This window comes from Schistocerca nitens, chromosome 1 (genome assembly GCF_023898315.1).
Source record: "Schistocerca nitens isolate TAMUIC-IGC-003100 chromosome 1, iqSchNite1.1, whole genome shotgun sequence".
Classification (NCBI taxonomy): domain Eukaryota; kingdom Metazoa; phylum Arthropoda; class Insecta; order Orthoptera; family Acrididae; genus Schistocerca; species Schistocerca nitens.
The window spans coordinates 1,157,715,372-1,157,739,982 of record NC_064614.1 but is presented as its reverse complement, the minus strand read 5'-3'; the positions used below and the strand labels follow the sequence as shown (position 1 = coordinate 1,157,739,982).

The following is a 24,611-nucleotide window of genomic DNA, read 5'->3' as shown; positions in this document are numbered from 1 at the left end:
ACTGAAATTACAACATCTCACAGCATGCAGAGAATTTGTTGTTGAGGATCTTCTACCTTTATCAAAATACTAATTACGAGCAACTTCTGGATGGAGTGAATAGCAAAGCCACAGGATATCTGGTGAACGAAGTAACTGAATCTGTAAAATGCAACAGAATAATTTCAGTAATGTATCACCAGTACTTACTCCAACATGACGTTTCTTTTGACAATGATTTTTCAAAAATGACTCATTAATGTTTTATAGAACAGAAACATATCGCTTTGTTTTCAGTCTTATTTTATTTCTGTTCAAAATAGGATGGCTCGCACAAAATGTGAAAACTGTTCCATTTCCTGCGTGATTTGTTTCTTATTTTCTTTGTACTTTAGTGTTGTGTCCCTATAATTAACTTATAAATGGAAATAAATGATATTATTCTTTATTATGATTATTGATGTGGTTGACTGACATTAATTCTTGCGCAGTTTATAGGCCATGTTATTTTAATGATTCAGTTCGACTTTGTTTATTACAGATGGTATTCCATTTTTAATATTTTTCAATATATCTAATTATCTGTGCATTATATGCTGTAAAATAGCACTCTCACATTTACAAATTTTCACATTACATAATTATAAGGAAACAAATTTCCTTCCCTGCAGTATGTGAAATTTGAATGCCTGACATTATATACGATAAGAAATTCATGAATTTGGTAATTATGTCCTCTCTGCAACCAAACAACATAAAAATTGTCACCCACCTGATAAGAGACTTATGAAACAGCTAAATGGGAATTTTTTAATTGATGGACTACAATATTTTCCAAATCATGCTCTCTCCCTATACATGAAACACACTTAGCCACAGGAATATAAAAAAGTGAACAATCAGATGAGTGTGATGTGATAAAATGTTTGTTTTAATGGCAAAAAGGTCTTCAAATATGGCCACCATATCACAGGATTCACTGGTAACCTATTCATTTGTTTTACAATTGTATACTCCTGCCTTGAAATTACAAGTAATGCACCATTATAGTAATACTATTATTGATACTATGAAACAAAATTTTAATGTCAGCATACTGTGCTCTCATCCAAACTCTTACATAGAATTTCTGTGTAGATAATATGTTTTTCTTGATGTTTTAGTTACACTCAACACTCCATTATTGATATCATGTATAGTTTCAATAAATTACATAAATTGTTGATCTTTGTGCTGTAGCTCTGTAGTAATTCTTGACTTACGTGAAATTCCTTGTTTAATTTGTAAGTTCCATATGCATCTATTATATTCTGTCGACATAGGAAGCTTCAATAACCTGGGTTTCATATATCTATTCAGTGATAAAATCAAGATTCTGTATTTGGAAATCAGTATTTCAATTTTTTCCATCCAATACTAGTTTAGTTTATAACAGTTTATTATGACTCTATGAACCAGTGTTAACAGAGAATGAACATTTTGTGGCATTCCTCCTCAGTCAGTACTTAAATAGAAAAATTCTGGAATATGGTAATAATTGCTTTAACTACAGATTTAGTTTAATGTTAAATCTGTTTATTTTTACACAACCCTGAACATTAGTGTCAACACTTTTGATGAATTATAAGCTCTGAAATATAAATAAAATACAGTACATTAGTTCACTCATGAATACATAATATCACTTTACATCACAGATTTAACATCTATGTTGCCAATAACTTTTGGTTCTCCCACCATATATAACATGATCATAAAAATACTAATTCCAAAAATATACAGGAATTTTGTAAGTATTTTTATCAGTTGTGTATGGTTAGCTTCATGTTTTCTTTGGTTCTCATCTTCTTAACAACTATCCAAAGTTGACTCCAATGTTTACTGAAGAACTTTATTGTAGCCTGGAAACTAACCAAGGTACAAAACCTGTTCAGGAAATGGAGAACATGAACCTTGCTCTTCAATTAGCAATTTTTTTCAGTAAGAAGAAACAAAAATCAGGCATGGACTAGTTCATGTGATGTACATGGAAAAAAAGCAACATTCATTTAACACAAGAAAGTAGTTTTTCTTTCTTCAAATAGCATTTGGGAAACTTATGGTCTTGATAAGACTAAGCCAAAATGATTGTTTGATTTTTCTACAAGATACAACTGTTCAGATGTTCACACAGCACACTGTGAAGTACATCTTACACACGTGTTGAAACTGTGAACAAGATGCATATTTAATTAAGTGTAACATGTTTACTATAAGATTATAATCTTCAGCCATGATCTTGGAAACTGTTCCAGTTCCAAATATTATTCCATATGCATTTTTCTTCAAGAGAACTCTAAATAAATGCACTCTTTTATTGAGGTGCACATGTACTCTTTTACACACCATAAAAATCACTATCAAACACCATGTTTGACATAGCATTCTGCACACGACTATAGATAGACTAGTTCATCATCACACTGTCTCAAAGCAGCAGAGATTGACATACTAAGGTACATTCCACAAAGTCAAATGGATTAGATTGCAAAAAACTGCCACAGATATATACCATAAACATGGCCTACAGTCCACTCAAATGGATATAAGTAACATTGTCCTTAGTAGTGCCTTTTAGGTGCAGCATGAGTTCTTAATGTACTGCCAGCAGGCACTGGTTAATAGTGGTACTTGGTACTCATAACAAAAAGCTTTGATACAAAACTTTCATTAGGTGACAGATACGTCCAAAGAATTGTAATGAGCAAGCAGAATTCCACATCATCTGATCTTCATCTTAAACTCCATACAGATGACGACAATAATTTTCTTTGCAAGTAACACAGAGTTAACTGCATCATATGGTGCATTGGTTGCCTTATATACAGTGAGTTTTACAGGCTGTGAGAGTAACCATCAGACTAAAGATGTTCATATTCACTGATAACAACGCCACATTTTAGTTACCAAAACAACTAAGGGACCAGATGAGAGAAAACAATCGCTTCCCCTGGACAAAAATTAGAAGGCAAGCAAAAAATTCGACGAGTCACAAATTCAGTGCACTTCTCATATCTGATTTATGGAAAGCACAGATACAACTACCTGTTACTGATGAGGGAAACATACTGCTCTTGGAGAAAGCTTCACATTATGATGTCTTTCTGTTAGGAGCAAGCAAAAAACTGTTACGTTGAGAGAATTTTTCATGTTTGTGAAAAACATAGCTGTCCCAAATTTCTGTAGTAAGGCACAATTAAGTTCCAGGCAACATGCTATTACCTTATTTATTACCGTATGGTGATCAAGATAAGTATTTATCAAAATATATACTAGCATCTTGCTTCAGTATAGTTGAAAATTGGTACAAAGGCTTCCTTTCAACGAGAATAAAGATATGTGTTAGAGTGGAGAGCAGACGTTTTTGTTATTTGACTCTCCGCTGCAGTGTGTCCCCGCAGACATCAGAGTTTTTGACACTCAGCATCACTCTCCATCGCTCGGAAGAAGCGACATCTGCCAATTGACTATCCTTTCAGACGTTCAGGTCGGCCATCATCTTGCGGAAATCGGCGAGCGTATTGTAGTCGGGGTCCGAATCGCTATCCTTGGAGTCAGACTTGGGGAAGCTGGGGTTGTAGCGGCTGAGCGACAGCGGAACGGGCAGAAGCTCCGGCATCACAGAGTGGTGCGTGATCAACGCGGTCAGGCTTGAGAACTCTTTCGTGAAGCCCTGCAAATGAAAGAAAACATACGGTTGCAGTTTCTAACACTACTAAACTCCCTTAACAAGTATAAACAGTGTAAGACAATGAAATAATTTTATTTTTATCGGCGCTTCAGTGCGCCATCTTCAGGTCTTCGATGTTGCTGAAGGGTTTATCTTAATTGGCAGTTGATGGTAAGAGTGCTGACATCGCAGTTATAGATACACTATGTGATCAAAAGTATACGTTTTTCATATTACGTGCATTGTGCTGCCACCTACTGCCAGGTACTCCATATCAGTGACTTCAGTAGTCATTAGATGTCGTGAGAGAGCAGAATGGTGTGCTCTGCAGAACGCAAGGACTTCGAACGTGGTCAGGTGATTGGCTGTCCCTTGTGCCATACGTCTGTACTCGAGATTTCTACACTTCTAAACATCCCTAGGTCCACTGTTTCTGATGCGATAGTGAAGTGGAAACGTGAAGGGAAACGTACGGCACAAAAGCGTACAGTCTGACCTCGTCTGTTGACCGACAGAGACCGCCAACAGTTGAAGAGAGTCGTAATGTGTAATAGGCAGACATCTATCCAGACTATGACACAGAAATTCCAAACTGCATCAGGATCCACTGCAAGTATTATGACTGTTAGGCGAGAGGTGAGAAAACTTGGATTTCATGGTCGAGAGGCTTGTCATAAGCCACACACCCCGCCGGTAAATCCCAAACGACGCCTCGCTTGGTGCAAGGAGCATAAACATTGGACGACTGAACAGTGGAAAAATGTTGTGTCGAATGACGAATCATGGCACTCAATGTGGCGATCCGATGGCACGGTGTGGGTATGGCGAATGCCCGGTCAACGTCATCTGCCGGCGTGTGTAGTGACAACAGTAAAATCAGAGGCGGTGGTGTTATGGTTTGGTCGTGTTTTTCATGGAGGGGGCTTGCACCCCTTGTTGTTTTACGTGGCACTGTCACAGCACAGGCCTACATTGATGTTTTAAGCACCTTCATCTTTACCACTATTGGAAATTTGTGGTAAGGACTATGGGATCAAACTGCTGAGGTCAACGGTCCCTTGGCTTTCACACTAATTAAACAAACTTAAATTAAGCTACAGACTAAAAATGGTTCAAATGGTTCAAATGGCTCGGAGCACTATGGGACTCAACTGCTGTGGTCATAAGTCCCCTAGAACTTAGAACTACTTAAACCTAACTAACCTAAGGACAGCACACAACACCCAGCCATCACGAGGCAGAGAAAATCCCTGACCCCGCCGGGAATCGAACCCGGGAACCTGGGCGTGGGAAGCGAGAACGCTACCGCACGACCACGAGATGCGGGCAGCTACAGACTAAACACACACCAATGCCAGAGGGAGGACTCGAACCTCCGACGGGGGGAGCCGCACGAACCGTGACATGACGCCTCAGACCGCACACTGTTAAAGAGCAATTCGGGGATGATGATTGCATCTTTCAACACGATCGACCACCTGTTCATAATGCACGGCCTGTGGCGGAGTGGTTACACGACATCAACATCCCTGCAATGGACTAGCCTGCACAGAGCCCTGACCTGGATCCGACAGAACACCTATGGAATGTTTTGGAACGCCAACTTAGTGCCAAGCCTCACCGACCGACATCGATACCTCTCCGCAGTGCTGCGCTTCGTGAAGAATGAGCTGCCATTCCCGAAGAAACCTTCCAGCACCTAACTGAACGTAGGACCGCGAGAGCGGAATCTGTCATCAAGGCTATGGGTGGGCCAACGGCAATTGAATTCCAGCATTACCGATGGAGGGCGCCACGAACTTATAAATCATTTTCAGACTGACAGCACACCGGGTGTTGTGCGGGATGAGTGACAGGCAGTTCGGGTTCAGGCCGGGGCGGTCTGCATCTGATGCAATCGCCCTGGCGGCCGAGGTCTGTGGCTCGACCCCGCACAAATACGTGGTTGGCATCATGGTTGACATCAGTGGCGCCTTCGACAACCTGTGGTGGCCTTCGCTCTTCTCCTGCCTGCGGGAGAAAGAGTGTCCAGGGCCGCTATATGGTTGCCTGAGGAGCTACTGTGAAGATCGGCGGGTCTGGTTATCATCCTCTAGCGAAAGGGTTGGCAAGACAATCACTAAAGGATGTCCTCAAGGCTCCGTCTTAGGACCCCTCTTCTGGGACATCCATATGGAACCTTTGTTAGATAGCTTACAACAGAGTGAAGAGGTGCTAGAGGTGATAGCTTACGCAGATGACCTCCTCCTGTTGGTTGGCGGCCGCAGCCGTGAAGACATTGAACCAAAGATAGCGCCAACAATAGACAAACTCCAACGATGGTGCCACGCGACTAAAATGACGATATCGCCCAGCAAATCGACTTACCTACTGCTAAAAGGACATCTTATTAGAAATCCGACAGTTAGAATAGATGGTTCACCAGTTCTTAGACGACGCGAGACACGCTACCTAGGAGTCATCATTGATGAGAAGTGGAGTTTTGGTAAGCACATCGATACCGTCACCCAGAGAGCCATTCAGATACTAAACAATCTCATCTCAATAGGTCACACTTAATCACACTTAATCAGACTATACCATAATAGCATTCTAACTTCAGTCGTGGGTTACGGCTCGGGAGTCTGGGCGCACAGGCTCACGAGGGTAGTGCCCGCCATGGCAGTGAGAAGGGTCCAGAGAAGCATGCTACTAAGAGCTGTGGGTGCTTACAGAACATCTCCAGGGGGGGCCCTATTAGTCATAATGGGGTTCTGCCCTCTGGACATCAAAATAAGGGAACAGGCGGCCTGGTACTGGGCCAAAAGGGATAATTACGAAAAGATGGTAGACATTATGGGTATCAGAGTGGGGGACAAAAGAGAAATAAGGAAAAGAGGGGAGGAACTCTGGCAGGAGACCTGGGCTGTAGACGAGGCTGGACGACGAACCTTCCAGTTTCTGCCTGACGTGAGGGAACGCTTGGGTATGAAATACTTCGAGCCCACACGAGGTCTGATTCACTTTCTCACTGGCCATGGACCCTACCCGACATACCTATGTCGATTTGGGAGAAGGGCTCAAAATTTCAAATGGCTCTGAGCACTATGGGACTTAACATCTTAGGTCATCAGTCCCCTAGAACTTAGAACTACTTAAACCTAACTAACCTAAGCTCATCACACACATCCATGCCCGAGGCAGGATTCGAACCTGCGACCGTAGCAGTCCCACGGTTCCGGACTGCAGCGCCTAGAACCGCAAGACCACTGCGGCCGGCGGGGAGAAGGGCGACACCAGCGTGTGACTGTGGCGATCCGGAGGGTACACCCGAACATGTTGTTTATGAATGCCCTCTCTTCAATGATGTCGCAAACACACTACGAGACAGACTTCCTAACCATGACACGTATCAACTGCTTAGACGTGAGGAAACCTTTCAGACTCTAAACACCTTGGCAAACGAGGTATCTCGAAAAGTTTTATCTGAATATCTAAGAGAGATACAGTAAGAACAAGGATAGTAACTATTACCGATCGTGACCAAGAGCCCTAGTCCCATACCGCCTGTGCGTGGACTGGCCGACTTAATCCAAGTTGGAATCCGCCACGTTCAGGACTAGGGGGATTAGGGACCAACCACCGATTATGACACACCGAATATGACGTAGAATAAGTTAGTTGTAGGACTTAGTTATAGGAAATTAGAATAGGTACTGCAGCGAATTGTAACGTCGAGGCCTGCCCAGTGCCAGGGGCATGTTCTTCGGGGTTAGCTCGAAGAACAAGGCACATTAAGTAGGTTTATATTCTTACTGGCACGCATGTGACGCTGCAGAAAATACATAAGTTCAATTAGTTATAGGAATTAGATATAAATAGTAGACATAAACATTAAATGCCCATTGTTGTTAGTGTAACTGTAGCTCACTATTAAAATAAAGATAGCTGCACAACTCACTATAAATGTATTAATGTTAGGACCCACTAATGAGCTTAAGGAAGTGGGTCAACTTGTATAATTAAAATGGTTGTCAATAAAGAATTTAAAAAAAAAAATCATTTTCAGCCAGGTGTCCAGATACTTTTGATCACATAGTGTAGTTAGCGTAAACCAGTTATGTTGGCCACTGATGCAGCGTGTAGCTGGATCGTGATAACCCTATCTGCATCAACTAAAGCCTGAAGATAGCACAATGAACTGCGAAATAGATAGCTACACAATAAGTAAGATCAAAATACAGCTGTAGGCGTTTCTTTTTCTTACAATAGAGGACGGCCAAGGTCACCAAGACCTCCAGTCAAACGGGTGGACATACAAAAACTTCTGTAGATAGTATCTCTTAATGGTTTTATGTAGCTAAGTGAATCAAAACAAGACTGTTTATGCCATCTCGAGCAAATGACATTAGGCAGCTACAAATGACGGTAGAATCCTGCTAGTTTCGTTTGAGAGGTTGAGGAGAAGAATCATGATCACGTTGACTTCCGCAGCTTATAGACTCTTATACTAATGATTAATGGGGACATACTTATCGTGTCATGACTGGTTTAGTTCTTTTTGAGTACCATAAGGTTACCGACTTGCGCCAATATCACGATACACCTGTATAGACGGTGGACAAGAATATGGAAATACCAAAAGCGCAACACATGACTATGCCAAATACGGTGCTGGAAAATGACATCAAAATAGCTTCCAGGCGTCTCGGAATGGATAAATATAGATCATATATGGTTTTCAAGGAAACTTCACGCCATTCCTCCAGAAAAGTAGTTTCATGTTCAAGTAACGATGACGGTGGTGGATAGCGACCATGCACCCTTCTCTGCAAATTAAACAACAAAGGCTCAATGATATGGAGGTCAGGTGACTGTAATGACAAGAGACATGCGACAGTTCATCCTCGTATTCACAAAACCAGACCTGAACGATGCTAGCTGCGAGAATAGGGGCCCTGTCTTTGAAAACAGAGTCACGATTGCACGACAAACACAATACCTTGGGACGGAACGGATCAGCCAAAATAGTCACTTACTCCTCGGCAGTAATGCGATCTCGCAGAGTAAACATGATACTCAAGGAATACTACGATGTGGCTGCTCAAATCATTGCCGAACCCCCGCTATGTTTTACTCTTAGGACGAAAACTTGGCGTCGAGTTGAAAACAGCGTGAAACAAGGTTCATCCGAAGAAAATTACTTTCTTCCATTGATCCTTAGGCCATGTCTTGTGGCTTCGGCACGTTTTCCTGTTATACGAGGTGTGGCTAGAAAAAAAACCGGACTAGTACTGGTGAAACAATAAAACGAATTCAATAAGGCTGAAAGTCGCGTGGCCTGTGACGTGACTCTCGCTCCGCCTACTGCTCGAGTTTCATCTGCCTCCTGCACTCAGTCTGCCCGTGGCGTCTGTTTCAAGTAGTTGACGTTTTGTCTGTGCGTCGGAAAATGTTGAGTGTACAGAAAGAACAGCGTGTTAACATCAAATTTTGTTTCAAACTAGGAAAATCTGCAAGTGAAACGTTTGTAATGTTACAACAAGTGTACGGCGATGATTGTTTATCGCGAACACAAGTGTTTGAGTGGTTTAAACGATTTAAAGATGGCCGCGAAGACACCAGTGATGACACTCGCACTGGCAGACCATTGTCAGCAAAAACTGATGCAAACATTGAAAAAATCGGTAAACTTGTTCGACAAGATCGCCGTTTAACAATCAAAGCAGTGTCTGAGTTAACAGGAGTTGACAAGGAAATTGTCGAACAAGTTTACCGATTTTTTCAATGTTTGCATCAGTTATTGCTGACAATGGTCTGCCAGTGCGAGTGTCATCACTGGTGTCTTCGCGACCATCTTTAAATCGTTTAAACCACTCAAACACTTGTGTCCGCGATAAACAATCATCGCCGTACACTTGTTGTAACATTACAAACGTTTCACTTGCAGATTTTCCTAGTTTGAAACAAAATTTGATGTTAACACGCTGTTCTTTCTGTACACTCAACATTTTCCGACGCACGGACAAAACGTCAACTACTTAAAACAGACGCCACGCGCAGACTGAGTGCAGGAGGCAGATGAAACTCGAGCAGTAGGCGGAGCAAGAGTCACGTGACAGGCCACGCGACTTTCAGCCTTATTGCATTCGTTTTATTGTTTCACCAGTACTAGTCCGGTTTTTTTCTAGCCACACCTCGTATGTGTTTGCATCACTGATGAGTCGTTTTGGAATTCTACACTGAAGAGCCAAAGAAACTGGTACAACTGCCTAATATCGTGTAGGGCCCCCGCCAGCACCCAGAAGTGCCACAACACGACGTGGCATGGACTCGACTAATGTCTGAAGTAGTGCTGGACGGAAATGACACCATGAATCCTACAGTGCTATCTATAAATGTGTAAGAGTACTAGGGGGCGGAAGTCCCTTATGAATCTCACGTTGCAATTCATCGCAGATATGCTCAATAATGTTCATTTCTGGGGAGTTTGGTGGCCAGCGAAAGTGTCTAAGCCCAGAATAGTATTTCTGGAGTCACTCTGTAGCAATTTTAGACGTGTGGGGTGCAGCATTGTCCTGCTGGAATTGGCCAAGTCTGTCGGAATGCGTGATGGACACGAATGGATGCAGGTGATCAGACAGGATGCTTACGTACATTTCACCTGTCAGAGTCATATCTAGACAAATTAGGGATCGCGTATCACTCCAACAGCACACGCCTCACACCATTACAGAGCCTCCACCAATTTGAACAGTCCCTTGCTGACAAGCAGACAACATGGGTTCATGAGTTTGTCTCCATATCCGTACACGTCCATCCGCTTGATACAATTTGAAACGATACTCGTCCGACCAGGCAACATGTTTCCGGTCACCAACAGTCCAATGTCAGTGTTGACGGGCCCAGGCGAGGTGTAAATCCGTGTGCCATGCAGGCATCAAGGATACACGAGTGGGCCTTCGGCTCCGAAAGCCCATATCGATGATGTTTCGTTGAATGGTTCGCACGCTGACACTTTTTGATGGCCAAGAATTGAAATCGGCAGCAATTTGCGGAAGGGTTGTAGTTCTGTCACGTTGAACGATTCTCTTCACTTGTTGTTCGTCCCGTTCTTGCAGTATCTTTCCCCGGCCGCAGCGATGTCGGAGATTACCGGATTGCTGGCATTCGCGGTAGACTCGTGAAATGGTCGTACGGGAAAATTCCCACTCACCGCTACCTCGGAGATGCTGTGTCCCATCGCTCGTGCGCCGACCGTAAAACCACTTTCAAACTCACTTAAATCTTGATTACCTGTCATTGTAGCAGCAGTAACCGATCTAACAACTGCGCCAGACACTTGTTGTCTCATACAGACGTTGCCGGTTGCAGAGCCGTATTCTACCTTTCTATGTATCTTTGTATTTGAGTAAGCATGCCTACACCAGTTTCTTTGGCGCTTCAGTGTAGTTCGTCCTGCATACGCTGCTTATGGAGCTCCCTCCGTGTTGCTTTGGCCCTAACAACGTGAGTGGAGCATTCATTCTCTGCTGTGATTTTTGCAAATGTCTGCCTCTCATTTCTCGTCACAATGTTTTCCAATGACCGACTTCCGCGATCAATCAGTACACACTTTCGCCCGCGTAGTGACATAGCAGATGATGTTTTTGCATTTACACGGTATGCAGGATAAATCTTTGTGTATTGTGCATTTAAACCCGCGTCCTAAAACGACGGAGCCCAAATGTTTGCGTGGTAGAGTGGGCTAATTATGGTGTGCGCGTACCTGGAGACAGTGTTTGCACTGCAGTCGCCGACATAGTGTAACTGAGGCGGAATAAGGGGAACCAGCCCGCCTTCGGCGAGGTAGATGGAAAACCGCCTTAAAAACCATCCACAGGCCGGCCGGCGCTCCGGGCCTCGGCACTAATCCGCCAGGCGGATTCGTACCGGGGACCGGCACGCCTTCCCGCTCGGGAAGCAGCGCGTTAGACTGTGCGGCTAGCCTGGCGGGTTAGTAGAAATCTTTGATACGGTGCCTCTTGAAACAAATCGGCTACTTCGGTTGTGGCAGTACTCACCATACGGGCACCAAATATTTGCGACGTTCGAATTTAGTTAGCTCTGAAATAATGCACTCGCAACTACACAGAACACTGTTCTGATCACAACCAACACTTGCAACGTATTGATGGCATTGCAGCAACCTGAGGCTTGGCTAGCAGCTGCACTGATGTCCAAGCATGCATTTCTCGCCGTGTTTCCAATTTTTTTTCTAACCCCTGTATGTAGTGAGAGCGAAAAAATCTGGAGACGACTGTCATGCATGCCACATCGCATGCACGTACTGCTCCCCATGATTCCGCCAGGTGACGATCGGCAGAATGCTTACGTAATGGTCGTTTCCAGATTTTGTCTCTCTAACGTTACATATCTTACGCCCATATCTTGATGCTAGCGCAACTCGCAAATCTGATGATGTTATAAAAGATCGAAACCGGTCGTGATATAACAGATGTAACTACATCTAAGTTGGGTCTCACAAATCATTAATGTTGTAAAAATGATCTGTAAAATGAACATGACTGAGTTAAAGTAAATTACTGTGCAGTATATAATCGTAACGGTCCACAACTGCAGGCCAGATTAAACCCAAATGACCGTTGTACACTTATTTTAAATGTCTATAAATTTGTTTAACCGCAGATTATTGCTAAGGCTCACCTGGTAATCAATTTGAATCTGAGTGTCTCAGGAAGTAAATGCATTTCTGGCTAACAGAAACAACAGCTGTATTGCTGGTGTTTAAGGTACATTACTATATTCCAAGTCTATTGAGAACTAGCAGCTAATGAAACAACAATTAAACCTTACTTACTACTGCAGTGAAGTATCGGCCAAAAGAGGCGTTGTAAGTTATGCTTATCCGATACAAAAATTCTAGATCACGTGACCGTGTATTAATTGAATATAAAGGGTGAAAACGACGAATTCACTTTCGAACTATTCGTTTAGTCCCATGAAATAGTTTTCAAACCTTTTCAGGCCCATCTTCGGACGGAGCATACAGAAGTCACAACTATACTTTGGTAGCTTGGTTCAAATGGCTCTGAGCACTGTGGAACTTAACATCTGAGGTCATCAGTCCCCTAGAACTTAGAACTACTTAAACCTTACTATCCTAAGGGCATCACACACATCCATCCGCAAGGCAGGATTCGAACCTGTGACTGTAGCGGTCGCGCGGGTCCAGACTGAAGCGGCTAGAAGCGCTCGGCCACACCGGACGGCATAATTTCGTAGGGTGATGGTGTAAGTAGGCTGTTTAGGTTTTTTTATTGGTAACGCCACCTCAGTATGAAAATCAGCGGCTGTGCCGTGTGCAATCTGTGGCTGCTTTGCATTGTTGTAATACTCAACCATTGTAGTGTTAGGCAGCTGGCTGTGAACAGCGCGTAGCGTTGGGCAGTTGGAGGTGAGCCGCCAGCAGTGGTGGATGTGGGGAGAGAGATGGCGCAGTTTTGTAATTTGTCATGATATCAAGGTAAATACATTGTTTGTTCTCTATTAATATCTTTCATTTGCTAACTATCCCTATCAGTAGTTAGTGCCTTCCATAGTTTGAATCTTTTATTTAGCTGGCAGTAGTGGCGCTCGCTGTATTGCAGTAGCTTGAGCAGCGAAGATTTTTGTGAGGTAAGTGATTTGTGAAAGAGATAGTTTAATGTTAGTCAGGGCCATTCTCTTGTAGAGAATTTTGAAAGTCAGATTGCGTTGCGCTATAAATATTGTGTGTCAGGTTCAAGCACAGTCATGTAAAATTATTCAAAGGGGACGTTTCATATGGCGACCCTTAGCCTAGGATACCTCACTGGAATCTTCTGATTTTTTTTTCGTGTAGTTTGTGTAATTAGTGTAGATTTTGTTTATTGCTAGCGCGTAATTGTAGAGAGAATTTCCATTGTAGTTGTAGTTTTTCATTGTTGTACAGTAAAATAGTTGTGGCATGCATGTAGATTTGCACCAAGTATTTCGCAGCTGCAATTAACTAGATATTATTTTCAGTGTTATGTTAATGTGTTCTCTTATTTTTCCTCTTCAAATTGTGTTTTTTCTGTGTTGTCGTGTGAAATACTGTGACAATAATGGCGTGTGAAAAACGTAACACTAGGCTCCAAAGTAAATTGAGAAATGACAGCGAAGACGAAAGCAGTATGTTAGCGCCGCAGAATAATGAATTAACTAATGTTAATAGTAGTAATTTGGTAACTGCGCATAGGGAAATGGAGCGGGTTTCAAACAATGGCGTGGACAGTGAAACAATTAGTGAAGAGGGAAGCATTATCGATCGATCGGTCGGCAATAGCTCGCCTCAGGAAGCCGAAATGACACGACACGATCTCGCAAATACTGTAGATTCAGGTTTTGGGTCATCACCGTTTTCTCAAATGAGTCAAGACACATTTTCTGCTTGTCAAAATGTGAATGTTGCCGGTGAAAATGCACTGCCGAAAAGCACTGAGGAACATGTTCCAGACACCAGTGCATTGTTATTACAATTAATACAACAAATGGGACAAACACAACAAAAGCTTGAAAAATTAGACACAATGGAACAAAATCTTCAAAAGTTAGACACAATTGAGCAAAATCAGAAACAAATGGAACAAAATCTTCAAAAGTTAGACACAGTGGAACAAAAACAGAGAGAAACACAGCAAAAGCTTCAAAAGTTAGACGCAATGGAACAACACCAGAGACAAACACAGCTACAGTTAGATGCAATGGAACAAAATCTTCATACCACACTTGAACAAACACGTGAGGATTTAACTAATGAGTTACATCACATTGAATCGAAATGTCAAAAAGTCTGTAATGACGTAAAAACACAAATTTGTGAACATTTCCAACCTATTTTTTCGCGACATGAAAATGCACTACAGAATCACGAAGCAGCCATAAAAGAACTGCAAACTACTGTTCATGAAAATCATGAGACCTTGCAAGCTAAATTTGACTTAGTTGCATCTACCGATTCGGTTACGCAACTTGCAAAAACCCAGGAAAACTTAAAAGACACAGCAGAAAAACACACTGAGGAAATAAGTACATTATCGGATAAAGTAGCCGAACTTTCAGATCAGTTCACTAACTTATCTACGAGGGTAGATGATGATCTGAATGACACAAGACCTGTAGCCTTCACTGACACAGAAGAGTATGAACAAATTAGAAAATTCAAACAAAATCAAAATCAAATTAATACGCAACACCAAAGAGAAATCCGCGAAGTACAAGATCAGCTGACACAGGTAATACAAGAATTACGTATTTCAGAGGACACTCGCGCCCCAACACGGGAAGAGGGACATAGAAATACGGAACAACCACAAAATAATAACACAAGACACTTCGGAAATTATGAAAGAAATTGGCAAGGCACACCGAATTTTGTGATGGAACCGCCGACACGACGTAACAATGACCGATATGCGACTCGCCGACATGATGACTTTGACTATAAGCTGTTCATTACTACACGTAAATTCAAAACGTTTAAGAATTCTGCCAACGACATTCATCCACAAGCGTGGCTTCATCAATTCTCTCATTGTTTTCCCCCCAACTGGTCATTAGAACACAGATTAGAATTTATGTGTGGCTATTTAGAGAATGAACCAGCTGTAAGAATGCGTTCGGTCATTCACGATTGTCATAGTGAAGGAGAATTTTACCATGCCTTCCTCTCAGCATATTGGTCTCAAGCCACACAAGACCGAGTAAAACATGGCATCATAATGATGAAACATTTCGAACAATCTGAATTCTCCAGTCTTGTGAAATATTTTGAAGACATGTTGCACAAGAATCAGTACCTGTCAAACCCATACAGCCCCTCAGAACTCATCCGCATTTGCTTAATCAAACTGCCTGAACATTTGCGACACATTATTTTGGCAGGACGTTGCAAAGACGACATTGAAGCATTTCAAGGACTCTTACAAGAACTGGAAATTGACACTGACAATCGCGGAACGCACGAGCACAACAATTACAGATCACATCCGTCGCAATTCCGCGATGAAAGAAATAATAACTGGACGCGACAAGGCTATTCTCACAACACAAATCGTGACCGAAACAGACACCACCCGTATAACAACCGTTGGCAGAGTAGTAATAATTACAGGGAAAGATCACCTCTCCGCGGTAATGACTATCACAGAGACAATCAGAGAAACAGACAATATGGGAACCAAAACAATTATTATTACGAGGGACAGAATAACTTTAGACGCAACGGTCCAGCGCACAGTTACGATTCAGGGAGAAATTCTCCACCACTTAACCGACAAGGAAGAAACTACGGAACCTACCGACATGACGACAGACGATATATTCGTAACGACAGACCTGAATTGCATCAGAACTGGCGGGATTTAAACAGGGCAGGGCCTTCTCGGCAAGGCGAATTTGTAGAAGTTAGGTCTCCTAATCCCAATAACGACGCGCGCTTACAAGGGAACAGACAATGACTCGCACAAGCAGGCAGCCGCGTGCGCCGGCTGGCTCCGAGAAAAATAACATAGACGCTAACCTTGAGAAAAATTCCAGTATTCTTTAACGACGTATACCGCATGTTAATTGCATTGTTCAAACTCTGAGTACTATGAAGAGCAAAGGTTTACACCACATTTCACACGTAAAACCGTTTATTGAGAGATAATGTGCTTTTTTAACTTGAGATTTTAATGCAACATATTGGTTTACTTGGAAATACATTATGGATTCAAGGTGCTTTCTGAGAGATACCAAGTGACACAGTGGTTAGTCTATTTGACAGCTACACGACTATATCACGACGCTACTAATGTGTGACACAATTCACCTTGTTGCTTTTGCGGTGTATCTGTTTTATATCTGCACAGTTTTTCGGCATTATTCAAGAAATTAAAACATGTTTTAGTAGTAACTTTTGTGGTATAGCAACAATGAGACAGCCTTTTTCGTAGCACAAAAATACGTTACAGTACAGTACTTTCTTCATCACAACAATAAGCGTAATAACTAAGATATCCATACGCAAAGCATTTCACTTTTGTGTATCAAGAGGTAAGTACATTGACTTCTGCAGAACTTAGCTTTCGGAGGACGATAACTACGAGACTTCCACAGAGATTATCTTACAACATGACGCACAGTTTAGCGCTACAGGACACGTATTTGAGTGATTAATTTTGTACTTAAAACACTTACTTTTAAAGATTTTTTAATTACAAAGAAGGTTTTCCGTGATACATTTCATTCCATTGCTGTAATCTGTAACACCTGAGGGTATAATTACATTAATCCTCAGGGGGGTACACGTTTACTTTGTGTACCATGTGTGTGGCAACCACAAGGAACCCTAGCTAATATGGTATTTGCTTATACAACTTTACACATCGGTACCATATTTCTCCAACACAGTATTACACAGCTATCAGATCATTTAACTGAGAGAGACAAACATTTTTTTTACTACGTCAGTGACAGATGTTTACGTAATTACACAGTTGAATAACTTCATACGTATGAAATTGTATTTTGTCTGTACTTTGTAAACTGTTCATATTTTTTCGGAACCATTGTGATACAATGTGAGCTTTGAATGATGTGTTTGGTATGGAATCATGATTTTAAAGTACGTTTGAGGCAGATGACACTTTTGAAATGAGCAGAGAATTTTTTTTAGGTTTTGAAACTATTGGAGGAAGCTACGACGATTTTGAGATTTGACTGAGGTGTTATGATGTTATTTTTTTACGACGACGATGTGTATTATGTTGTTGAGGTATGTTTATGATTAGTAAGCTAATGTTATATGAAGAATTTGATTATGCTATGTATCTAATGATGAAGTATTGAAGAAGCGTCGACGAATTTGTATATGTGTAATAAGGTACGGAGTAATGAGTAGCGGTTAGGAACTCTGCCTTGTGAAGACGTATGTTGGAAACCGAGAATCGTACTTTTAGAATTATGAAATGTGTGTAAATGCGTGAATGTATCACAATGCCGACGAAAATTTTTTGGACACTGTTATATTCATGGGATTTTGTTTTTACAGGTTTGCAACGCTAATTCTTGACCTGTGAAATATTTTTATTTAAGACTGCCATTGTAGCGGAAACTGCTGTCGTAAATATTTCCGTACGAAAGTTAAGTGACCACCTGCACGTAATACGTCGTGGGCACACAGCTGTGTCAGACACCTGAGCGACAGCCGCCCGAACAAAAAAAAACCATTAGCCTTCCAGCGGCACAGGTAGAAAAAAAAAAGAGGCCATTATAATCGCTATTGACGTTCCTTTGTAGAAAGCATCGCAACATTTCACGGCTATTGTCGTGCTAATTGAGAGAAATGCCATATGGCTAGTGAATGACCTTTCACGCCTTGCTTTGCCCATTTTGTTTAATATCTAGTTTCTAGCTGCACTGCAGCACTGGTTAAAATAAAATTTTATAGATGTACTAATATAAATATTTTCTGTCTACAGATCTATTAAATAATAATTTTGTAATCCACATTCTTCGAAAAAGGAGCTCTTGGAATGGAAAGAACAATAAGAAGGGACTAATACCAGGAACTGCATACATAATTTTCTTTTCAACTACTGAGTAATTTTTTGTAGAATTAGTTTTTGTGGTGCACCACTTTAATTACTTAGACATTAAGATGTGATTATACATTTCACTTATCTGCATTGTTATCTTTAGTCTACTATTTTTTCTGCTTGAGCTATGTCATGTTTAGGTATAAGTTGCTGCTGTTTGCCAGGCATAGTGTTATTGAATTTGACTTTGTATTATTCTGTTAAGCCAGTTTTACTAATTATTTCTTGTTATTGTTTGCTGCACATTGCCTTATATTAGTTGTAATATTGCAATTGCTTCGCTAATTTCTAAAATGCTGCTTCGCAAATCTGCGTTTTTTTTATTGCTGTTTATATTAATTGTTTTATGTGATGCTGCATTGCCTCGTCCCTTAGTTTAGCATCTGAGCTCAGTAGATTTAAGTTAGCTTAAGAGGGGGTAGACTATATAAGAAACTAACTATGATGAATTGGAAGAAATGCATTGAGAAGCCACAAGAAACAGATAGGGCCAAAATGAGTATTGTACAATGAGAAATAATTATTTTGAAAGAAATATGGTTAGAATACAGAAAAGAGGTACAGATAGGACCATTTGGGAATAATGATGAACGAAGGGAGATCTCCAAGAACAAAAAAGGTTTTGTTCACAAAATACTGCAGTACCAAAAGTTACACTGAAAACGAACCCTGTCCTTTCCTTGTGTTATCCCACTATGTGTTTGTGTTCCCTTGTGTATTTGTGTACTTCCTGTCTTTAGTTGTTTATCTGATAAGACTTATGTTGTAGAATTTTTCTAATACCATGTTATTTACTTTGTAAACATGTTTAAACAGTATTTGTTCTGTTTTGTTTTAATGCTCATGTGGAAGTTGATATTCCAAAAGTTATTCTGATCTTTATGTATGTACTTATGTCATTATTTTTATAACACTGATGTATTTGTTTATTTCTATTCTTTTGTAAAGCCCCTATTCCTACAAATGTTATCTGTATTATTATGTTTTTAATGATGTATTTTATACCGTTGTTATTGTATTCTTATGTTATAAAATTGTAATTGACACCAGGTCATCAAATTAAGTAACTTGTAAGTTACATTTCACTGCACACGTTTTTGTTGGTCATAATATATGGACAATATGTGACAAGTAGGGACTGTTAGTGTTTGCATGTGTGTTAATAATTCAGCAAGGGACTGGATAACAGCATTGCTTGTTCTAAGGACAATTCCAACAACTTTGTGAGTGCACAAGTGGTGGTTATGGACTTGTTATATTATCCGCAAGACTCTTCAATGGTGATTGTGTACCTGCACAGTCACAACAGATGGCTGCTGGCCATCTCTACAAGGACTACAGTGGGTCTGCGTCTTTGCTGACTCACCAGTACCATTATCTCTACAAGGACTACAGTGGGTCTGCGTCTTTGCTAACTCACCAGGACCATTATTTCTACAAGGACTACAGTGGGTCTGCACCTCTGGTGGCCCACCAATACCGTAATCTCTACCAGGACTACAGTGGGTCTGCTCTGTGATGACCTACACACCAATACTCTTCAAAACTTCGACTGACTCTGTTGTGGGTTTGCTCTGTTGTGGCCCATTACCTGTCAGCATGTCAAGAGTCAGCACTGTCTTTCCGTTGGAAGGACAACACTACTTCTTCAAGACTGCATGGAAATCCACTACGTCTGTGTGCATTGTCTTTTACTGCTCAGACTTTGAGAAAAACACTGCAATGTGATGAATGATCAAGACTGTCTTTATGGACTGTGAGAAAATTTTAGCTTTTGACCAACATTGTATCAATAAGTGTGTGCATTTGATTTCTTAGTTATTGTAATTATGAAAAATTTTTTTCAAATCTGTATTGGGCACTGCCCAACCCAATTTGTAAAATTTTTTGTGGGGAGCATGGGGGCTATGTAAGTAGGCTGTTTAGGTTTTTTTATTGGTAACGCCACCTCAGTATGAAAATCAGCGGCTGTGCCGTGTGCAATCTGTGGCTGCTTTGCATTGTTGTAATACTCAACCATTGTAGTGTTAGGCAGCTGGCTGTGAACAGCGCGTAGCGTTGGGCAGTTGGAGGTGAGCCGCCAGCAGTGGTGGATGTGGGGAGAGAGATGGCGCAGTTTTGTAATTTGTCATGATATCAAGGTAAATACATTGTTTGTTCTCTATTAATATCTTTCATTTGCTAACTATCCCTATCAGTAGTTAGTGCCTTCCATAGTTTGAATCTTTTATTTAGCTGGCAGTAGTGGCGCTCGCTGTATTGCAGTAGCTTGAGCAGCGAAGATTTTTGTGAGGTAAGTGATTTGTGAAAGAGATAGTTTAATGTTAGTCAGGGCCATTCTCTTGTAGAGAATTTTGAAAGTCAGATTGCGTTGCGCTATAAATATTGTGTGTCAGGTTAAGCACAGTCCTGTGTATAATTGTTAAAAGGGGACGTTTCAATGGTGATACTGCCTTGCTGGTAATATGGGCGGCACTGTAGTTACGGAACTATAAACATAGAACCATCCGTTTTAATTGCCTATTGCTTGAAGATTTATCACTTTTCAGTATAAATACTATCATCATAAATCCAACAGCACCAGAACACAGTGTATAACTGTCGTACATATGATTACCAGTAGGGAATTAAAGTGGAAGCTGCCAGGCGGATAGTAACTAGAAGGCCGCCTATATTCCCGCAACCCAGTAGCCAAAACCATGCTACAAAATTATATATGTAACTTCTTAATAGCTTAAAGGGATCGGAAACTAATTTACGGGAATAATAAAAGTTTGAAAAGTGTATAAATTGCATGTTTGACCATCAGCCGCTCATGGACCATCTTCACAGGTAAGGGTTAAAATGGTTCAAGCCACAAAATTACGATTTTCGTTATTTAAATAAAGTATAGAACATGTCACGAATATCAATATACGACACAGGAATTTTAGAAGCAAACATACTAACAACAAGTGTACAGTGTTGACTGCTATGTGTTCAATTGTTATTAGTATGTTTGCTTTTAAAAGTCCTATGTCGGATAGTGATATTCATGAAATGCTCTATGCATTATTTAAGTAATTAAAAATGTAATGTTGTGGCTTAGACCATTTTAATCCTTATCCGTGAAGATGGTCCACAACTCAAACCAGTCGATATTTAGGTTTAAAATAAAAGCGGCTAATGGTCCAACGTGCATTTTATACATTACTTGACGGCTGTTGATAAGCAACCTTCGAAAAATGTTTATCTGAAAAGAAACTGGTCGAATTTCTTTGCATTTGTACTCTATTCAGTATACACTGATACGCCAAAACTTTATGACCACCTGCTTCATAGATTGTTTGTCCGTCTTTGGAACGAAATACATCATTGCTTCTGCATATCAGGTTCAAATGGTTCAAATGGCTCTGAGCACTATGGGACTTAACTGCTGAGGTCATTAGTCCCCTAGAACTTAGAACTAGTTAAACCTAACTAACCTAAGGACATCACAAACATCCATGCCCGAGGCAGGATTCGAACCTGCGACCGTAGCGGTCCTGCGGTTCCAGACTGCAGCGCCTTTAACCGCACGGCCACTTCGGCCGGCCTGCATATCAGGGATCCGACAGTTTGTTGGTAGATTTGCAGAGGCAAGTGACACATATTTCTACGCACATGGCATGTAATTCGAGTATATAAAGGGCCGCTGATTTGCGAATGTGGTGAGGGCACCCGATACCGACCCACATGGGTTCCACAGGATTTACATCAGACGAACTTGGTAGCCGAGACGTCAACGTCTGTTCACTGTAATGCTCCTCGGACGACTGTAGCACGGTTCTGGCTGCGAGATATGGAGAGTTATACTGTTGAAAAATGACATCGCCGTCGGGGAGACATCAAGCATGAATGTATGCGGGTGGTTCGCAGCTGTTAGCGAGTCTTCGATTACTACCATAGGTCACATGCAAGCGCGGCAGAAAGTCTTTCATAGCATACTACTGCTCCCCCAAATCTGCATCTGTGGCACGCTGCACGTTTCGAGCCGCCGTTCACCTCGATGACGACGTTTGTGGAGACAACCAGCGACCTAGTGTAGCAAACATGTGATTCACCCGAAGAGCCGGAACTTTTCCATTGATCGACAGTCGAATCTCGATGGTCCTGTGCCCACTGCAATCGTAATTGATATTGTTGGGTCAGCAAGTGAACATGTAGGGATGGTCTGTTCCGTGTTCAACAGTGTTCTATGAACGTTGTGTTCCGAAACCCTTGTCCGTGAATCAGCATTATGCTCTTTCGGCAGAGATGCCATAGATCCCCTTCTGTCCTTCATCTCTGTACTCATTACTCTTTTGGTCAGAGCTTCCAGCCTTTACGTCAACAGAGTAACGTTAACAGTGCCATAAGATATCATCACTTACGAAACTAAACGTTTTATGAATGACCTTTTCATTTACCTCTTAAGCAGTTTCCGAATCTGTCGCAAATAAGTTATTATAGGACACAACGAGGTATTGGTTGTTCCGTGAGTTACTTCTATGTATTCATATTAAAATTTGTTGTTGCGACAGTTAGTTGTCATCTGATATGGACCAATAATCAGAAAGCACGTCATGATACGGTAAAAGTGGTTGCAGAACATCAAAATAGTGTTTATTTTTGCAGTTATCGCAATCTTCTGTCAAGGCTCGACGGAAAATCCATTTATTATTATAAAGAGCTGCTGCTATTAAAAGTACATTAAATCGATTAAAAGGTGATAATTATCTACTCCTTGCCGACTAATTTCTAACAACTGGGAACGAGAATATTAAAAAGAAGCTGCTGTTCGCTGAATCAGACGTGTAACAAACTGTCGCTAATAATTTACTTAAAAAAAAGAGACATACGTTGTGGTGCCAGAAAAGTATGGGTACAGAAATTGTCGGGGAACGAGAGAAGCTTCAGGAGCTAGTGGAGAAGCTCATTGTTCCGCACTTCGAGAAGCACAATTTTCTGCACTGCGACACTTACAAAGCGCTGCAAATTACCACCTGCACAAGTAATTATATGCGCGGTAGTGGGAAGCTGCGAGAGGAGTTGGCCCGCTGCACGCTGCAGATAACGAGAAGCGAGCACGCAAATGTCGGCTGTGCCTGCAAAGCTTTGCGTCACTCAGGGATTGATGGAACAAGACAACATTTTTGAGTTGCCATAAGTTCTTGGTATCCCTACGGCTCAAGAATAGACAAATATACAGCAGCAGACAAGGGTTTCGCAGCAGCGGTTTATGATTTCAGACTTGTAACTCTACATTTGGGTGTTTTACAAATAAACTGTGTTGCATTCACAACACGACAGACGGTAGAAAGAGAGTAATTTGGTGAGCAAGAAGAGGTGACGTGTAATGTGCCCAATACAATAAGGCAAACAATGGATGGAGCAGTGTTTAAGGGCAGTATCAATGCCTTATCCTGATAATGTTAAGTTTGTTATACTTACATGGTGTAAGGAAAATGTACGGCGCAAATTACATGATACATTCCTCACAAGTGGACCAAAAAATTATCTTTTATGGACATGGGTCAGGATACGCTTTGTTTATATGTTACAAAATGGCTCTGAGCACTGGCTTGTAGAGTATAAATGTAGATGTAGAACAGTGGAATCATGGGGGACATGCACTCTTGGTAACGTCTGGTTGCGTTGTGCACCGCCAGTGTTTTGTTTTATTTATTTATTTATTTAACCTGATCAGATTAGGGCCATCAGGCCCTCTCTTACATCGGACCGGTGTTCCACACATGCAGCATTTCACACATCAGAGTTACATCATGACAATAGTTTAAATGAGAAAATTAGCTTACTCTAGTGACAATATGAATAAAGAGTAGTGACTAAGACCTAATAAAGTAAATGCGGAAGTATTTTTACAACAGTTGCTATACATACAGATTATGATAAAAGCAATAATAATAGCAGTAAAACAAAAAATCAAATAATAATGATAAACATGACTAAGACCTAATAAAGTAAATGCTGGCAGTATTTTTACATCACGTGCTATACATACAGATTATGGTGAATGCAATAATAATAACAGTAAAAAAAATCCAATAATAATGACAAACATGAGAAAGATTGGCAATAGTAATGAAGGTTTGTGAAGATGTACATTAATATCTTGGTGTGTAAAGTAGATGTTTACTAGTATAGCGAGTTTTGGGTAAGGGAGGTTTAAGGAGGGGGAAAGAGGGAAGTAATGAGGTGAAGTGCATTCATGTACAGAGGAAGGCATTACTGTTGCTTAATTAGATACGTCATTAACTGTTTTTTGAAGCCGGCCATGTTTT

General features: G+C 41.1%; 1 protein-coding gene across 1 annotated transcript in view; it reads right to left on the bottom strand.

Moving 5' to 3' along the window:
* Positions 1-672: 672 nt before the first annotated feature.
* The window catches only part of LOC126232784 (EGFR adapter protein-like), a gene marked incomplete at its 5' end in the record, with an annotated part of 70,125 nt that continues 46,186 nt past the window's right edge, over positions 673-24,611 (bottom strand). Inside the window, one exon of the mRNA XM_049942820.1 lies at positions 673-3,691. Coding sequence (XP_049798777.1) covers positions 3,494-3,691 — 198 coding nt within the window. The remainder of the gene's footprint in view (positions 3,692-24,611) is intronic.